Source organism: Cherax quadricarinatus, chromosome 96 (genome assembly GCF_038502225.1).
Source record: "Cherax quadricarinatus isolate ZL_2023a chromosome 96, ASM3850222v1, whole genome shotgun sequence".
Classification (NCBI taxonomy): domain Eukaryota; kingdom Metazoa; phylum Arthropoda; class Malacostraca; order Decapoda; family Parastacidae; genus Cherax; species Cherax quadricarinatus.
This window is the reverse complement of record NC_091387.1, coordinates 5,918,393-5,937,114: the sequence shown is the minus strand read 5'-3', so window position 1 is coordinate 5,937,114 and position 18,722 is coordinate 5,918,393. Positions and strand designations below refer to the sequence as shown.

The following is an 18,722-nucleotide window of genomic DNA, read 5'->3' as shown; positions in this document are numbered from 1 at the left end:
GTATGCATACTGGTCAGAGAGCTGGTCGTAAGTCTGAGCGGTCATTAAATGAGTATGTCGTTAAGTGAAGAGAGATTGCATGTGATAAATAAATAACTGCACCATGGGAAAGTTTAAAAGAATTCTTCCTCCGTAAGCCATGTGTGTCGTAAGAGGCAACTAAAATGCCGGGAGCAAGGGGCTAGTAACCCCCTTCCCCTGTATACATTACTAGGAGTTTTTCTTTTTAGGTCACCCTGCCTCAGTGGGAGACGGCCGGTGCATTAAAAAAAATTATAGTACGATTTTTATTTCTTTATATTATAAAAATAATGAAGTTTACATGTAATATAATATTGATAGACAAAAAAAAGGTAATTAAGATGCAATTCTTTTTGGGTAAACTATTCCTAATGCTTCAGTGTTACTTAAGTAAGTAAGTAAGTTTATTCAGGTATACACAAATACAGTTACATAGAATTATCATACATAGCAGCATATGTGTAGACAACCTGGGATAACACAAAAAAGTCAGACACAGCGACTTAACCCGTAAACGGTCCCAGCAGATCTACGTTCACATGCGTAGTGCTACAAAAGTAGATCTAAGTTTTTTTTACATATTTTCAAATATAACAAAAAAAAAAAATCAAAGTTTTTTACACATTTTGAAATGTAGAAAAACAAAAAGAAGATCTACTTATTTTACATACTTTCAAATGTTGAAAAAACGTATATACAGTGGACCTCCGGTTTACGATTACCTCCGAATGCGACCAATTATGTAAGTGTATTTATGTAAGTGCGTTTGTATGTGTATGTTTGGGGTCTGAAATGGACTAATCTACTTCACAATATTCCTTATGGGAATAAATTCAGTCAGTACTGGCACCTGAACATACTTCTGGAGTGAAATAATATCGTTAACCGGGGGTCCACTGTATATACGTTTGGACCGTTTACGGGTTAATATTAGACATAGACTGTTAAGTAGGATTTCTTATGCAGTTAACTACAGTCATATGTACAATAAGAGAGGTTAATGAACATGTGGTACAATTTTAGAAGCATGAGATTAGAGGTTAGGGGAAACTTGGGAGGGAACAGGAGGAGGAACCTGAGTGGGGACAGGAGGAGGAGGAACCTGAGTGGGGACAGGAGGAGGAGGAACCTGAGTGGGGACAGGAGGAGGAGGAACCTGAGTGGGGACAGGAGGAGGAGGAACCTGAGTGGGGACAGGAGGAGGAGGAACCTGAGTGGAGACAGGAGGAGGAGGAGGAACCTGAGTGGGGACAGGAGGAGGAGGAGGAACCTGAGTGGGGACAGGAGGAGGAGGAACCTGAGTGGGGACAGGAGAAGAAGGAACCTGAGTGGGGAACAGGAGAAGAAGGAACCTGAGTGGGGAACAGGAGAAGAAGGAACCTGAGTGGGGAACAGGAGAAGAAGGAACCTGAGTGGGGAACAGGAGAAGAAGGAACCTGAGTGGGGAACAGGAGAAGAAGGAACCTGAGTGGGGAACAGGAGAAGAAGGAACCTGAGTGGGGAACAGGAAAGGAACGAGTAGGATAAACCGCCATCAGTAATCTTTAGTTTTGTAAAGTTATTATGTAATAATCGTGAAGATACAGAAAGTTACGATAGCATCAGTTTTTATTGATTTAAAATACAAAAACACGAGAGGCGTCGCCTCGTTAATGAATAAAAAACAAAAATGTAAAATATTCTTTTTGAAACGGAGCATAATAATTTAAAACACACTATTAATATTTTGGTTGCCAATTGACAGGTCAGTGTTTATTGGTCGAGCAGAAACCATTTTACATGATGAATACGGAGGTAAGTGGTATTGGGCAGCAAGACGCAGCATGCGCTTTGCCAGGCATCTGCGGGAAGAGGCTACAAGGTTCAGAAGAGATTACTTGGGTTCGGACGACAAGCAAGATAAAACTGAAGTGAAAGACGACTGGCGTGACACTAAGGTAGGTTTAATAAATGCAACTTCACATCCAGAATAGATTAATTAAGCTCGTATGACAAGCAAAATAAAACTGTAGTGAAAGACGACTCTCGCAACAGTAAGGTAGGAGGTATGATGATAACCATAATTTTTAAAGGGGTGGAGCAGTAAGCCAGCGGAAATCTTTGGTCAGATAACCAAGAGCTCCAGCTGTGGGTCATCATATGACTAAGACCCGCATCAGGAAACGCTTGTCTTGTTTCCTGATGAACCTTACCTAACCTAACTAAGGAAAGTTTAATAAATGGAACTTCACATCCCATATCATACAGTGAACCCTCAACATAACAGTCTAACAGGGGAATGTAATAATATTGGTAGAATTAGTGACACTACATGCGAGATACCAGGTATATCTTGCTACTTGTACTTAAACTCCAGTCACACTACACGTGCATGTACCCGCATGTACAGTCGAACCTCAAATATCGAACTTTCTTCAATCCAGAAGGCTGATCGAGTGCCTTTACCGAATGAATTTATTCCCATCAGGAATAATGTAAATTCGATTAGTCCATTTCAGACCCTCAAAAATACACTTATAAAAGCACTTACAAAAATACACTTATATAATTGGTTGTGTTGGGAGCAGTTCGATTTTTGAGTTTCCACTGTATATGTACACACCCATCTTGATTTTCTTCTATATTTTTAATATCTCTTGTTCTTTATTTCCTATCTCCATGGGGAAGTGGAACAGAATTCTTCCTCTGTAAGTTGTGTGTCATAAGAGTCGACTAAAATGCCGGGAGCAAGATGCTAGTAACCCCTTCTCCTGTATACATTACTAAATTTAAAAAGAAAAACTTTCGTTTTTCTTCTTAGGTCACCCTGCCTTGGTGGGATACGACCGGTTCATTGAAAAAAAATACCGACAATATGCAACTAATGTGACATTATATTGTGGCAACATTTTGCTCTCGCGGAGAGTGAAATGTTGCCATAATCAAATGTCACATTAGTTGCACTTGTGTCCTTTACTTAATGGTAAATATACTTCAAGTTTCTCTTAAATCTGAATACTATTGTTAAATAGCAAAAAAATGGACTTAAGTACTCTATAACTAATATATTACTGCACACAAAACCTACAGATATACAGTGGTACCTTGAATTTCGAACAGCTCCCAGCTCGAACAGTTATGTAAGTATATTTTTGTAAGTGTTTTTGGAGGTCTGAAATGGACTAATCTAATTTACAATATTCCTTATGGGAACAAATTCGTTCGGTAACGGCACTCGAACAGCCTTCTGGAACAAATTATGGCTGAAATTCGAGATACCACTGAACTATAATAAACACTGAAAATATTGTACCAGAATTATTAAAAGTACAATTTAACCAGTGGTTTTTGCCCATAATTTTAAAAGTTTATTATACTGAGGGTTTACTGTATTATATCCTCTTGTGCCAGTAACACTGTATGCAGTAGATGTGTTCTAAGCTGATAGAGCTCTACTAGGCTGAATCAGGGTGTGAAACTCTACTATTCTCAATCAGGGTAGGGAGCTCTACTAGGATCAATCAGGGTATGGAGCTCTATTAGGCTGAATCAGGGTAGGGAGCTCTGCTAAGATCAGTCAGGGTATGGAGCTCTACTACCTGGAGGGCATTTTGGGGATCAACGCCCCCGTGGCCCGGTCCACGACCAGGCCTCCCGGTGGATCAGGGCCTGATCAACGAGGATGTTACTGCTGACCGCATGCAATCCAACATACGAACCACAGCCTGGCTGATCTGGCACCGTCTTTAGGTATCTGTCCAGCTCCCTCTTGAAGACAACCAGGGGTCTAGTGGTAATGCCCCTTATTGCTGATGGGAGGCTGTTGAACAGTCTTGGGCCCCGGACACTTATGGTGTTTTCTCTTAGTGTACCAGTGACACCCCTACTTTTCACTGGGGGTATGTTGCATCTTCTGCCAAGTCTTTTGCTTTCGTATGGAGTGATTGCTGTTTGCATATTAGGTACCAGTCCCTCCAGAATCTTCCAGGTGTGGAAATTCTCTCTCGCCTGCGCTCCATTGAGTACAAGTCAAGTGCTTCCAGGCGCTCCCAGTAGTTAGGCTCAGTCAGGGTATGGAACTCTACGAAGCTGAATCAGACCATCTTGATAAATGTCCAGGATGGTTCAGACCATCTTGATAAATGTCCAAGATAGTCTGAACCATCTTGGACATATATCAAGATGGTCTGAACCATCTTGGACATTTATCAAGATGGTTTGAACCATCCTGGACATTTATCAAGATGGTCTGAACCATCCTGGACATTTATCAAGATGGTCTGAACCATCCTGGACATTTATCAAGATGGTCTGAACCATCCTGGACATTTATCAAGATGGTCTGAACCATCCTGGACATTTATCAAGATGGTCTGAACCATCCTGGACATTTATCAAGATGGTCTGAACCATCCTGGACATTTATCAAGAGGTCTGACCCATCTTGGACATGATAAATGCCCAAGATGGGTCAGACCATCTTGATAAATGTCCAGGATTCAAAATATGGTCAGCAATTTTCTCTTCACATTGGATTACATGTGAAGTGTTCCATCTATAACTACAGTACTGTATTGTGAACAATTCCAGTTATAGAGACAGTACTGTATTGTGAATGGTTCCAGTTATAGAGACAGTACTGTACTGTCAGTTTTAGTCTGTTTTGCTTGCTACAATTAAAGATATTTATATTTTTCATAATTTTCTTCTATATTTTAGCCTAAACGAGGAGCAGCTGTTGGCGGACCATACATTGCCGTCCACCTTCGGAGGAAAGACTTCGTGCGTGCAAGAGGCGATGAAGTGCCGAGCCTAAAGAAGGCTGCGCAGCAGATTAAGAAATTGTTGCAGAATGAGAATCTCACTTCTGTGTTTATTGCCACTGATGCTCCAGTGATGGGTATGAATACATGTTACATAAATAAGTATTGTCACTTAGTAAATAAAAAAATAATTACTGTAAATACCAGTATTAAAAAGTAAAAATACATATAGCCTCTCCTAACGATATTAATTGGTACATGAGAACGAATATCGTTAGGCGAGTTTTTTAGCGTTAGCCGAGGCAAAATGTCAGTGTTAAAATGTATCGTTAGGCGAATTTAACGTTATGCGATGCGTTCGTTAGGTGAGGGTCCACTGTACTTGTTTACTGATGACTCGGACTTACGACGGGCTCTCTGACTAGTATGCATACCTAAGTAATGTATATTAGAGCTGACTTCCTCTATTCTGCTTATTACAATATACAGTACACTGCTGTATAAAGATTTACAAATATACAAGAAATGTTATAAATAGTGCAAAGGTAACATTAAACCAGTATCAAAGATGGTTGACACAAACCCACTACCATTTTAGTATGCTCCTCACTTAGTGACGAATTCGTTTACCAACGTGGTCTTAGGAATGGAATTCCATCGTTAAGTGAGGAGAGGCTGTATACAAGTTAGAATTGTTGCTTTCATGCTGGGTAATTATCTTAAGTTTCATCGCAAAGTCGAAATATCGTAAGTTGAACCGTTGTAAGTTGTGGAACAACTGTATGTAGTAAGCTTTAGTGCTTTCATGAAATATGATAATAATTATGTATACAACAGGTTAACCAAGACATTATATCACTTACAGTGGACTGGAGAAGGCATAAGGGAATAACCGGAAAGGGTTGAAGTGAGTGTGTGAAGGAGGTTTTGAATGGTAGTGGATTGAATATTCAGCAGGCATTTATGAGTGTGTTATATCAAAGTGAATGTTAAAAAAAAAAAAAAATACCACGGGTGAGGATAGAACTCGTGGCAAGTTAGTCGTGAAACTCCAGGCTTGGAGTTTTATGACTCGTTCGCCTCAAGTTCAATCCCTACCCATGATATAGCTTGTTTGCAATCATGTGGCCCGGTGGTCTGGTGGCTAAAGCTCCCGCTTCACACACGGAGGGCCCGGGTTCGATTCCCGGCGGGTGGAAACATTTGACACGTTTCCTTACACCTGTTGTCCTGTTCACCTAGCAGCAAATAGGTACCTGGGTGTTAATCGACTGGTGTGGGTCGCATCCTGGGGGACAAGATTAAGGACCACAATGGAAATAAGTTAGACAGTCCTCGATGACGCACTGACTTTCTTGGGTTATCCTGGGTGGCTAACCCTCCGGGGTTAAAAATCCGAACGAAATCTTATCTTATCTCTTATCTTATCTTGTCATTATGATTTCACGAGTCAAGCGAATGTTATGTTAGTGTGAGTAAGATGGTATTTAGGAAGAAATTAAGCAGACTTGAGTTCCGGAGGTGGAAAGCACAACTCCTGCATTCTGAAGGAAAGGTGGGGGTGGGGGGGGTAATATAATTCAGAGGTATTTTGAACTATGATATGCACTTCTACCAAGACAGCTATTGAATGAGTGATAATGAATGTATTTCCTTTGAGTCGCACCACCTTGTGGGAAATGCCGTAAGGTGTGTGAGTTGGTGTGTTAATGTATATTTTATTTTGTAACTCAAGAGCTGTTTCCAGCCAAGGCTGGGTGACCCAAAAAAGAAAACATATTTACCAACATTTACTCAGTTGATGTGTGTTAAGAAGTGTGCTGATATCACACTCAGATTAATCCTCCGACTGCAACATTCCCAGCCATCCTTCAGAGTACAGGCACTGTACTTCCCACCTCCAGGACTGTAACATTCCCAGCCATCCTTCAGAGTACAGGCACTGTACTTCCCACCTCCAGGACTGTAACATTCCCAGCCATCCTTCAGAGTACAGGTACTGTACTTCCCACCTCCAGGACTGCAACATTCCCAGCCATCCTTCAGAGTACAGGCACTGTACTTCCCACCTCCAGGACTGTAACATTCCCAGCCATCCTTCAGAGTACAGGCACTGTACTTCCCACCTCCAGGACTGTAACATTCCCAGCCATCCTTCAGAGTACAGGTACTGTACTTCCCACCTCCAGGACTGCAACATTCCCAGCCATCCTTCAGAGTACAGGCACTGTACCTCCCAGCTCCAGGACTGTGTGTAACATTCCCACCTGTCCAGGCTGTGCTTCGTACATCAGTTGACATGCAGCCAACAGTAACAGCCTGGTTGATCAGGCCCTGATCTACCATGAGGCCTGGTCACAGACCAGGCCATGGGGGCATTGACCCCCAAAACCCTCTCCAGATATACTCCAGGTATCCTTCAGAGTGCAGGCACTGGACTTCCCCACCTCCAGAACTCGAGTCAGGTTAAGTGGTTGTATGTATATATGTATAATAATCAATAACATTTTGATATTGTATAATTCTTGAGTGCCTCTTCTTTCAAAAAATTCATGGGTGCTCTCACACCAAACGAAAAACACAACAAAAATGATATTAAAGTACACATTTAACCCTTAAAATGTCCAAACGTAGATCTACATTCATACCGCCAACGCTCCAAATGTTTTATTTTACATGCTTTCAAATGTAAAATAAAAAGTAGATATACGTTCGGAGCGCTACGCGAGTAAACGTAGATCTACGTTTGAACAGTTGAAGGGTTAAGAGTGAGGATATGCTGAGGATCACGAGCTCTATAGGAAAGAGAATCGAATCGAGGACGACGAGAGCTGTCGTAAGATGGGAAGGAAGAAGGATAAGGAAGGATGGAAATAACTGGAAAAGGATGGTGAGGAGGAATCAAGGCAAGCGGCCCAAAAGAGACGAACTTTCAATCAAAAGTTTAAGCTCGAATAGATTCTCAACTCATGAGAGGCACTGGCAGCCTCTTTTACACTTTGTGAAATATGTAAGGCTTTTTGTCTATAAATTTTCCCCAACAGCACAAAGTTCAGTTTGAGAGGATCTACAGCATCAGTAGAAACATTCCCGAGCCCAGTGTAAAAACTGCAAGCCCATCAGTAACATGCTTGCATTCATTAAACTGTACACAAATAACCTGCACATATATAAGGGGGATTACCAACAGACCCCTGGCAGTCTTCAAGCTGGCACTGGACAAGCACCTAAAGTCGGTATCTGACCAGCCGGGCTGTGGCTCGTACGTTGGTTTGCGTGCAGCCAGCAGTAACAGCCTGGTTGATCAGGCTCTGATCCACCAGGAGGTCTGGTCACAGACCGGGCCGTGGGGGCGTTGACCCCCAGAACTCTCTCCAGGTAAACATAGGAGAGATAAACTTGTGATGACGTTTCAGTCTGACTTAGACCATTTAGCTGTGTGACTGGTTATTGGACCAAGTCAGACTGAAATGTTATAAGCTCATCTCTGTTTTTTTTTTTTTTTTATTAACACATCGGCTAATTCCCACCAAGGCAAGGTGGCCCAAAAAAGAAAACTTTCATCATCATTCACTCCATCACTGTCTTGCCAGAGGGATGCTTTACACTACACCTTATAAAACTGCAACATTAACACCCGTCCTTCAGAGTGGTGTTAATGTATGGGTTTTTTGTGAATTATTTCAGTCACGGTATTATGCCTGGAATAATACACAGTACAGTATTAGTTTATTCATTAAACTAATAGCTTATAATAGTTTTTTCATTAAACTAATAGCTTATAATAGTAATAGTTTTTTCATTAAACTAATAGCTTATAATAGTAATAGTTTTTTCATTAAACTAATAGCTTATAATAGTAATAGTTTTTTCATTAAACTAATAGCTTATAATAGTAATAGTTTTTTCATTAAACTAATAGCTTATAATAGTAATAGTTTTTTCATTAAACTAATAGCTTATAATAGTAATAGTTTTTTCATTAAACTAATAGCTTATAATAGTAATAGTTTTTTCATTAAACTAATAGCTTATAATAGTAATAGTTTTTTCATTAAACTAATAGCTTATAATAGTAATAGTTTTTTCATTAAACTAATAGCTTATAATAGTAATAGTTTTTTCATTAAACTAATAGCTTATAATAGTAATAGTTTTTTCATTAAACTAATAGCTTATAATAGTAATAGTTTTTTCATTAAACTAATAGCTTATAATAGTACTGTAGTAGATAGTTTAAATGTTAGGAAATAGTTTTATTTAAAGAAAGCGCTCAAAAAGTCGTTGTTTTAGGATTAAACACAAACAAACAAATCTATTACAATATGGCATCATACAGCCTCTCTTCACTTAGCAACGTAGTCATTTACCGACGCCTTGGACTTATGACGGGCTTTCTGACCAGCATGCATACATAAATAATGTATATTAGAGCTGATTTCCTCTATTCTGTATATTACAATACAGGTCTCCCTCAACATTCGCGAGGCTTAGGGGATCAAGATCCTTGCGAATGTTGAAAAATTGTGAATGTTTGGTGCCCCAATATATTGTAGGGAAATACAGTACAATACTGCTTCCTTAACTTGTTGAACCATGAACAATCATAAAATACATGAAAACATCATAAAATGTACTAAATACATACATGTTATGGTTTAATAACATATTATTTTTTATTTATTATCACACCGGCCGATTCCCACCAAGGCAGGGTGGCCCGAAAAAGAAAAACTTTCACCATCATTCACTCCATCACTGTCTTGCCAGAAGGGTGCTTTACACTACAGTTTTTAAACTGCAACATTAACACCCCTCCTTCAGAGTGCAGGCACTGTACTTCCCATCTCCAGGACTCAAGTCCGGCCTGCCGGTTTCCCTGAATCCCTTCATAAATGTTACTTTGCTCACACTCCAACAGCACGTCAAGTATTAAAAACCATTTGTCTCCATTCACTCCTATCAAACACGCTCACGCATGCCTGCTGGAAGTCCAAGCCCCTCGCACACAAAACCTCCTTTACCCCCTCCCTCCAACCCTTCCTAGGCCGACCCCTACCCCGCCTTCCTTCCACTACAGACTGATACACTCTTGAAGTCATTCTGTTTCGCTCCATTCTCTCTACATGTCCGAACCACCTCAACAACCCTTCCTCAGCCCTCTGGACAACAGTTTTGGTAATCCCGCACCTCCTCCTAACTTCCAAACTACGAATTCTCTGCATTATATTCACACCACACATTGCCCTCAGACATGACATCTCCACTGCCTCCAGCCTTCTCCTCGCTGCAACATTCATCACCCACGCTTCACACCCATATAAGAGCGTTGGTAAAACTATACTCTCATACATTCCCCTCTTTGCCTCCAAGGACAAAGTTCTTTGTCTCCACAGACTCCTAAGTGCACCACTCACTCTTTTTCCCTCATCAATTCTATGATTCACCTCATCTTTCATAGACCCATCCGCTGACACGTCCACTCCCAAATATCTGAATACGTTCACCTCCTCCATACTCTCTCCCTCCAATCTGATATTCAATCTTTCATCACCTAATCTTTTTGTTATCCTCATAACCTTACTCTTTCCTGTATTCACCTTTAATTTTCTTCTTTTGCACACCCTACCAAATTCATCCACCAATCTCTGCAACTTCTCTTCAGAATCTCCCAAGAGCACAGTGTCATCAGCAAAGAGCAGCTGTGACAACTCCCACTTTGTGTGTGATTCTTTATCTTTTAACTCCACGCCTCTTGCCAAGACCCTCGCATTTACTTCTCTTACAACCCCATCTATAAATATATTAAACAACCACGGTGACATCACACATCCTTGTCTAAGGCCTACTTTTACTGGGAAAAAATTTCCCTCTTTCCTACATACTCTAACTTGAGCCTCACTATCCTCGTAAAAACTCTTCACTGCTTTCAGTAACCTACCTCCTACACCATACACTTGCAACATCTGCCACATTGCCCCCCTATCCACCCTGTCATACGCCTTTTCCAAATCCATAAATGCCACAAAGACCTCTTTAGCCTTATCTAAATACTGTTCACTTATATGTTTCACTGTAAACACCTGGTCCACACACCCCCTACCTTTCCTAAAGCCTCCTTGTTCATCTGCTATCCTATTCTCCGTCTTACTCTTAATTCTTTCAATTATAACTCTACCATACACTTTACCAGGTACACTCAACAGACTTATCCCCCTATAATTTTTGCACTCTCTTTTATCCCCTTTGCCTTTATACAAAGGAACTATGCATGCTCTCTGCCAATCCCTAGGTACCTTACCCTCTTCCATACATTTATTAAATAATTGCACCAACCACTCCAAAACTATATCCCCACCTGCTTTTAACATTTCTATCTTTATCCCATCAATCCCGGCTGCCTTACCCCCTTTCATTTTACCTACTGCCTCACGAACTTCCCCCACACTCACAACTGGCTCTTCCTCACTCCTACAAGATGTTATTCCTCCTTGCCCTATACACGAAATCACAGCTTCCCTATCTTCATCAACATTTAACAATTCCTCAAAATATTCCTTCCATCTTCCCAATACCTCTAACTCTCCATTTAATAACGCTCCTCTCCTATTTTTAACTGACAAATCCATTTGTTCTCTAGGCTTTCTTAACTTGTTAATCTCACTCCAAAACTTTTTCTTATTTTCAACAAAATTTGTTGATAACATCTCACCCACTCTCTCATTTGCTCTCTTTTTACATTGCTTCACCACTCTCTTAACTTCTCTCTTTTTCTCCATATACTCTTCCCTCCTTGCATCACTTCTACTTTGTAAAAACTTCTCATATGCTAACTTTTTCTCCCTTACTACTCTCTTTACATCATCATTCCACCAATCGCTCCTCTTCCCTCCTGCACCCACTTTCCTGTAACCACAAACTTCTGCTGAACACTCTAACACTACATTTTTAAACCTACCCCATACCTCTTCGACCCCATTGCCTATGCTCTCATTAGCCCATCTATCCTCCAATAGCTGTTTATATCTTACCCTAACTGCCTCCTCTTTTAGTTTATAAACCTTCACCTCTCTCTTCCCTGATGCTTCTATTCTCCTTGTATCCCATCTACCTTTTACTCTCAGTGTAGCTACAACTAGAAAGTGATCTGATATATCTGTGGCCCCTCTATAAACATGTACATCCTGAAGTCTACTCAACAGTCTTTTATCTACCAATACATAATCCAACAAACTACTGTCATTTCTCCCTACATCATATCGTGTATACTTATTTATCCTCTTTTTCTTAAAATATGTATTACCTATAACTAAACCCCTTTCTATACAAAGTTCAATCAAAGGGCTCCCATTATCATTTACACCTGGCACCCCAAACTTACCTACCACACCCTCTCTAAAAGTTTCTCCTACTTTAGCATTCAAGTCCCCTACCACAATTACTCTCTCACTTGGTTCAAAGGCTCCTATACATTCACTTAACATCTCCCAAAATCTCTCTCTCTCCTCTGCATTCCTCTCTTCTCCAGGTGCATACACGCTTATTATGACCCACTTCTCGCATCCAACCTTTACTTTAATCCACATAATTCTTGAATTTACACATTCATATTCTCTTTTCTCCTTCCATAACTGATCATTTAACATTACTGCTACCCCTTCCTTTGCTCTAACTCTCTCAGATACTCCAGATTTAATCCCATTTATTTCCCCCCACTGAAACTCTCCTACCCCCTTCAGCTTTGTTTCGCTTAGGGCCAGGACATCCAACTTCTTTTCATTCATAACATCAGCAATCATCTGTTTCTTGTCATCCGCACTACATCCACGCACATTTAAGCAACCCAGTTTTATAAAGTTTTTCTTCTTCTCTTTTTTAGTAATTGTATACAGGAGAAGGGGTTACTAGCCCATTGCTCCCGGCATTTTAGTCGCCTCATACGACACGCATGGCTTACGGAGGAAAGATTCTTTTCCACTTCCCCATGGACAATAGAAGAAATAAAAAAGAACAAGAGCTATTTAGAAAAAGGAGAAAAACCTAGATGTCTTTCTTTCTTCTTTCAACACACCGGCCGTATCCCACCGAGGCGGGGTGGCCCAAAAGGAAAAACGAAAGTTTCTCCTTTTACATTTAGTAATATATACAGGAGAAGAGGTTACTAGCCCCTTGCTCCCGGCATTTTAGTTGCCTCTTACAACACGCATGGCTTACGGAGGAAGAATTCTGTTCCACTTCCCCATGGAGATAAGAGGAAATAAACAAGAATAAGAACTAGAAAGAAAATAGAAGAAAACCCAGAGGGGTGTGTATATATGTGCTTGTACATGTATGTGTAGTGTGACCTAAGTGTAAGTAGAAGTAACAAGACGTACCTGAAATCTTGCATGTTCATGAGACAGAAAAAAGGACACCAGCAATCCTACCATCATGTAAAACAATTACAGGCTTTCGTTTTACACTCACTTGGCAGGACGGTAGTACCTCCCTGGGTGGTTGCTGTCTACCAACCTACTACCTACAAAAAACCTAGATGTATGTATATATATATATGCATGTGCGTGTCTGTGAAGTGTGACCAAAGTGTAAGTAGGAGTAGCAAGATATCCCTGTTATCTTAGCGTGTTTATGAGACAGAAAAAGAAACCAGCAATGTATGGTATGGTATTAAATGTATGGTATTAAATACTACTGCCTCAACCACTGTGGCGCACTGCTCATATTTTGGTACAATTTCTTTCTTCAATTCTATTGTGTTTCTCAATTTATTATTATTATTAATACGATATAATTAAAGAAGGAAATTGTACAAAAATACCAGGGTTGAAGCAGTGGCTGAGGCATCGTCAGTGTGGCTTTGTTTATGCGGGAGTGAGCATTAGCCTCTGCGCTCTTCCAAACATTTCACAATAATTCATTGTGTTTGGTGCTTGTAGACTGAGTGCGACTGCAGTGGTATTTAATAACATGTTAATAATAATAATAAATGTTATTAATAATATGTATTATTATCATTAATAACATAAATGTTATTAAATACCACTGCCTCAAGCACTGCCGCAACCACTGCCTCAACCACAGACTCTACCACTGCAGTCGCACTCAATCTACAAGCACCAAACACAATGAATTATTGTGAAATGTTTGGAAGAGCACAGAGACTACTACTCACTCCAGCATAAAAAAGACCACACTGACTGACGATGCCTCAACCACTGCTTCAACCCTCATATTTTTCTACAATTTCCTTCTTCAAGTCTATATTATTATTATTAGCAGTAACAGAAATGTTTGATTCTTTGCTATGTTCAAGAGTAAACATATGATGTCACTGTTCAATACCTGTCCGAATGGCCATTCCAATATGCAGTCATGAATGGGTTGACATTATTTATACTGTAGTTTAATAGCAAATAATGAACAAACAAAACACTCACCACACTGAGTGGTGGGAGGGCTGGCTGCCAGTTGCGGGGGTCAGAGGGAGGGTAATAAGGACTCGCGGGTGGCGGGAAACTTAAATATGATTTGGCACCTGGGAATTTGGCGGTTGGGAATTTGGGAGTTAGGCATTCGCAAATGTGTGAAGCCCGCGAATGTTGAGGGAGACCTGTATATGTTTAAAAATGTTATAAATGGTGGAATATCAAAGATGGTTGACACAAACCCACTACCATTATAGTGTGCTCCTTCCTTAGCGACAAATTTGTTTACTGATGTGGTCTTAGAAATGGAACTCCGTCGTTAAGTAAGGAGAGGCTGTATGTTGAGTATGTGAGTGTTTTAACTGACACTTGTCTTCTGTAACAGAATTACAAGAGCTTGAGTCCCTTCTACCTGGGTATAAAGTTGTGCACTACAAGCCCAGCACAGACTTCTTGCACAAGTGGGGTGACGGTGGCGTTGCGATAGTAGATCAAATCATCTGTACTCATGCCAGGTTAGTTTAACCTTTTTACGACTACACTCGTTTAATGTTTTGCTCACGTGACGACAGTTTTTCCATATACATGTACATGTAACAGATCTTTCACTTGCATGGGAAAGTGGAACAGAATTCTTCCTCCGTAAGCCAGGAGTGTCATAAGAGGCTACTGAAGTGCCGAGGAAAAGGAGCTAGTAACCCCTTCTGTATGAATTACTAAGTTATTTCTGTATAAATTACTAAATTTATATAGTAATGATAATTGAAGTGCTGGTAATTGAACAATAATTTTTTAAAATTGTTACTATCAACACTTCAATAATCACCACTACCAACACTTCAGATTCCAAATGCCCAATGACTCCATTCACACAACATACACATGGGCATCTGAACTGCCAAAATATTTCACCCAGAGTTCTGTCTTCTTCAGTAAACTTCAGGTAAATATAACATTGGAAACAGTAGGATAAATCTTATTCATTAACTTGTCAGTATTGTAACATTAACCCATAATACCATCACTGTTATTATTATAATCAAAAAGACGTGCTAACCCTACAAGTGTCATACCTGGTCTGCTCTTCTTCCAGTAACATACTATAACCTCCATCAGTCCCTAGGCTGCTCTTCTTCCAGTAACATACTATAACCTCCATCAGTCCCTAGGCTGCTCTTCTTCCAGTAACATACTATAACCTCAGTGCCCTCAGTTAGTTCCTGGTCTGCTCTTCTTCCAGTAACATACTATAACCTCCATCAGTTCCTAGGCTGCTCTTCTTCCAGTAACATACTATAACCTCCATACCCTCAGTTAGTTCCTGGTCTGCTCTTCTTCCAGTAACATACTATAACCTCCATCAGTTCCTAGGCTGCTCTTCTTCCAGTAACATACTATAACCTCCATCAGTTCCTAGGCTGCTCTTCTTCCAGTAACATACTATAACCTCCATCAGTCCCTAGGCTGCTCTTCTTCCAGTAACATACTATAACCTCCATCAGTCCCTAGGCTGCTCTTCTTCCAGTAACATACTATAACCTCCATCAGTTCCTAGGCTGCTCTTCTTCCAGTAACATACTATAACCTCCATCAGTCCCTAGGCTGCTCTTCTTCCAGTAACATACTATAACCTCCATCAGTCCCTAGGCTGCTCTTCTTCCAGTAACATACTATAACCTCCATCAGTCCCTAGGCTGCTCTTCTTCCAGTAACATACTATAACCTCCATACCCTCAGTTAGTTCCTGGTCTGCTCTTCTTCCAGTAACATACCATTCCCTCAGTTCCTGGTCTGCTCTTCTTCCAGTAACATACCATTCCCTCAGTTCCTGGTCTGCTCTTCTTCCAGTAACATACTATAACCTCCATACCCTCAGTCAGTTCCTGGTCTGCTCTTCTTCCAGTAACATACCATTCCCTCAGTTCCTGGTCTGCTCTTCTTCCAGTAACATACTATAACCTCCATACCCTCAGTCAGTTCCTGGTCTGCTCTTCTTCCAGTAACATACCATTCCCTCAGTTCCTGGTCTGCTCTTCTTCCAATAACATACCATACCCTCCTATCAGTAACAAGTGGCGTTCCACAGGGATCAGTCTTGGGCCCGTTGTTTATAATATATACCAATGATCTTGATGAAGGAATTACTAGTGATATGAGCAGATTCGCCGATGACACGAAGATAGGTAGGATAATTGATTCAAACGTAGATGTTAGGGAACTTCAGGAGGATTTAGACAAACTCTACTCTTGGTCAGAAAAGTGGCAGATGCAGTTCAATGTAGATAAATGCAAGGTTCTGAAGCTCGGGAGTGTCCATAACCCTTGCACTTATAAGTTAAATAATGTAGAACTTAGCCATACAGATTGCGAAATGCCTAAGCGTACGTAATAAGGCAAATAGATTACTGGGATTTATATCAAGAAGTGTAAGCAACAGAAGTCCAGAGGTCATACTGCAGCTTTATACATCATTAGTAAGGCCTCACCTAGATTATGCAGCTCAATTCTGGTCTCCATATTACAGAATGGACATAAATTCGTTAGAAAACATTCAGCGTAGGATGACTAAATTGATACATAGCATTAGAAATCTTCCTTATGAAGAAAGATTGAAGACTCTTAAGTTACATTCACTTGTTAGACGAAGAATGAGGGGAGACCTGATCGAAGTGTATAAGTGGAAGATAGGTATTAATAAAGGGGATATTAACAAGGTCTTGAGGATATCTCTCCAAGAGAGAACCCGCAGTAATGGATTTAAATTAGATAAGTTTAGATTTAGAAAGGACATAGGAAAGTATTGGTTTGGAAATAGGGTAGTTGATGAGTGGAACAGTCTACCTAGTTGGGTTATTGAGGCTAGGACTTTGGGTAGTTTCAAATTTAGGTTGGATAAGTACATGAGTGGGAGGGGTTGGATTTGAGTGGGACTTGCACATCAGAGCTTATTTCTTGGGTGGCATTGAAAATTGGGTTGGTCAAATGTTTGTTAGTGGGATGAATTGTAAAGGACCTGCCTAGTATGGGCCAACAGGCCTGCTGCAGTGTTCCTCCTTTCTTATGTTAAGTCAGTTCCTGGTCTGCTCTTCTTCCAGTAACATAACATACCCCCAGTCAGTTTCTGGTCTGCTCTTCTTCCCGTAACATAACATACCCCCAGTCAGTTCCTGGTCTGCTCTTCTTCCCGTAACATAACATACCCCCAGTCAGTTCCTGGTCTGCTCTTCTTCCCGTAACATAACATACCCCCAGTCAGTTCCTGGTCTGCTCTTCTTGCAATAACATACCATACCCTCAGTCAGTTCCTGGTCTGCTCTTCTTCCCGTAACATAACATACCCCCAGTCAGTTCCTGGTCTGCTCTTCTTCCAATAACATAACATACCCCTGGTCTGCTCTTCTTCTCGTAACATAACATACCCCCAGTCAGTTCCTGGTCTGCTCTTCTTCCAATAACATACCATACCCTCAGTCAGTTCATTGTCGATAGGACCTGGTTCGTTTAGTCTTTTAGTGTTGGAAGGGGCTGGTTCCTCGTGTTCTTCAGTGTTGGTAGAAGCTGGTTCTTATAGTTCAGTATGCCCTCTTTTCAAATCTTGATTGTTTTCGAGATTTTTTCTTGATCTCGCTACAATAAATTCCTTGTGCTTTTAAGCGCTTCAGTTTCCGCTGTTTTTTTCTATGAATTATATCAAGCCTTGAAGAGAGTTTAGTGTCAGGTTCCAGCAGTGTGTCACTTCCGTTAGTGTATAAAACGATGTCGCTCTGAAACTCTCTTACAATTGCATACACACGAAGTACGGCTGTGAGGTCTGGAAATTTCCCCATTGTCATGTTGTAGTATAAAAGAACATCTTCGTGGTCATGTAGGTTACAACTGGTAACAATATCCAGGAATGTTATGGCATGGTAGGCGCAGGAGTCCACGTTGCCTTGTTTGGCAAGGTCAACAATCTTGAAATCTGTTGGGAAACAGTTGTGTAAAAGATACATGCAAAATTCAGAAGGTGGGATGCGATTTGTGGAATCATAATAAAGCAAGATTCCATCCATACATCGATATAAAGCCACCGCATGACCATCAATCCCAGGGTTGACGATAGTCAATACCATACCTTGACCTGGTTTTAATCCAGGCTTTGTGAACAAGTACTTAACGTCAGTCATAGTACAACATTTTCCAAATGGTCGAGGAGTTTTGCTGAGGATAGTTTTAACATCATCTGTGTACAAGTAATGAGTTTGCTGAAATAGGGGATGATACGTTCCTAAGTACTCTATATCCTCTTGCATAGTAGCCATTTCTCTGGGTATACCTTCAAGTGTTGATCCGAGAGTAAACTCACGTGTACACTATCAACACGACCTGATGATAATTTTCACTTTTAAGAAATATTAACACTTAAGTAATCTAACTCAGCTGTGTTTTATGGGGTGATTTTATTTTAATAGTGAAATTTAATGAAATATAGTGATCTAAGAATTCTAATGAGTGTTGTAATAAAAATATAGTGAGGCATTATAAGACAGTGTTG

General features: G+C 40.4%; 1 protein-coding gene across 2 annotated transcripts in view; it reads left to right on the top strand.

Annotated features, from left to right (window-relative positions):
* Positions 1-18,722, top strand: part of O-fut2 (O-fucosyltransferase 2) — a 68,872-nt gene that overhangs the window by 47,021 nt on the left and 3,129 nt on the right. For both annotated transcript variants that reach the window (XM_053795666.2, XM_053795665.2), the window contains 3 exons: positions 1,766-1,958; positions 4,720-4,900; positions 14,574-14,703. In XM_053795666.2, coding sequence (XP_053651641.1) covers positions 1,766-1,958; positions 4,720-4,900; positions 14,574-14,703 — 504 coding nt within the window. The remainder of the gene's footprint in view (positions 1-1,765; positions 1,959-4,719; positions 4,901-14,573; positions 14,704-18,722) is intronic.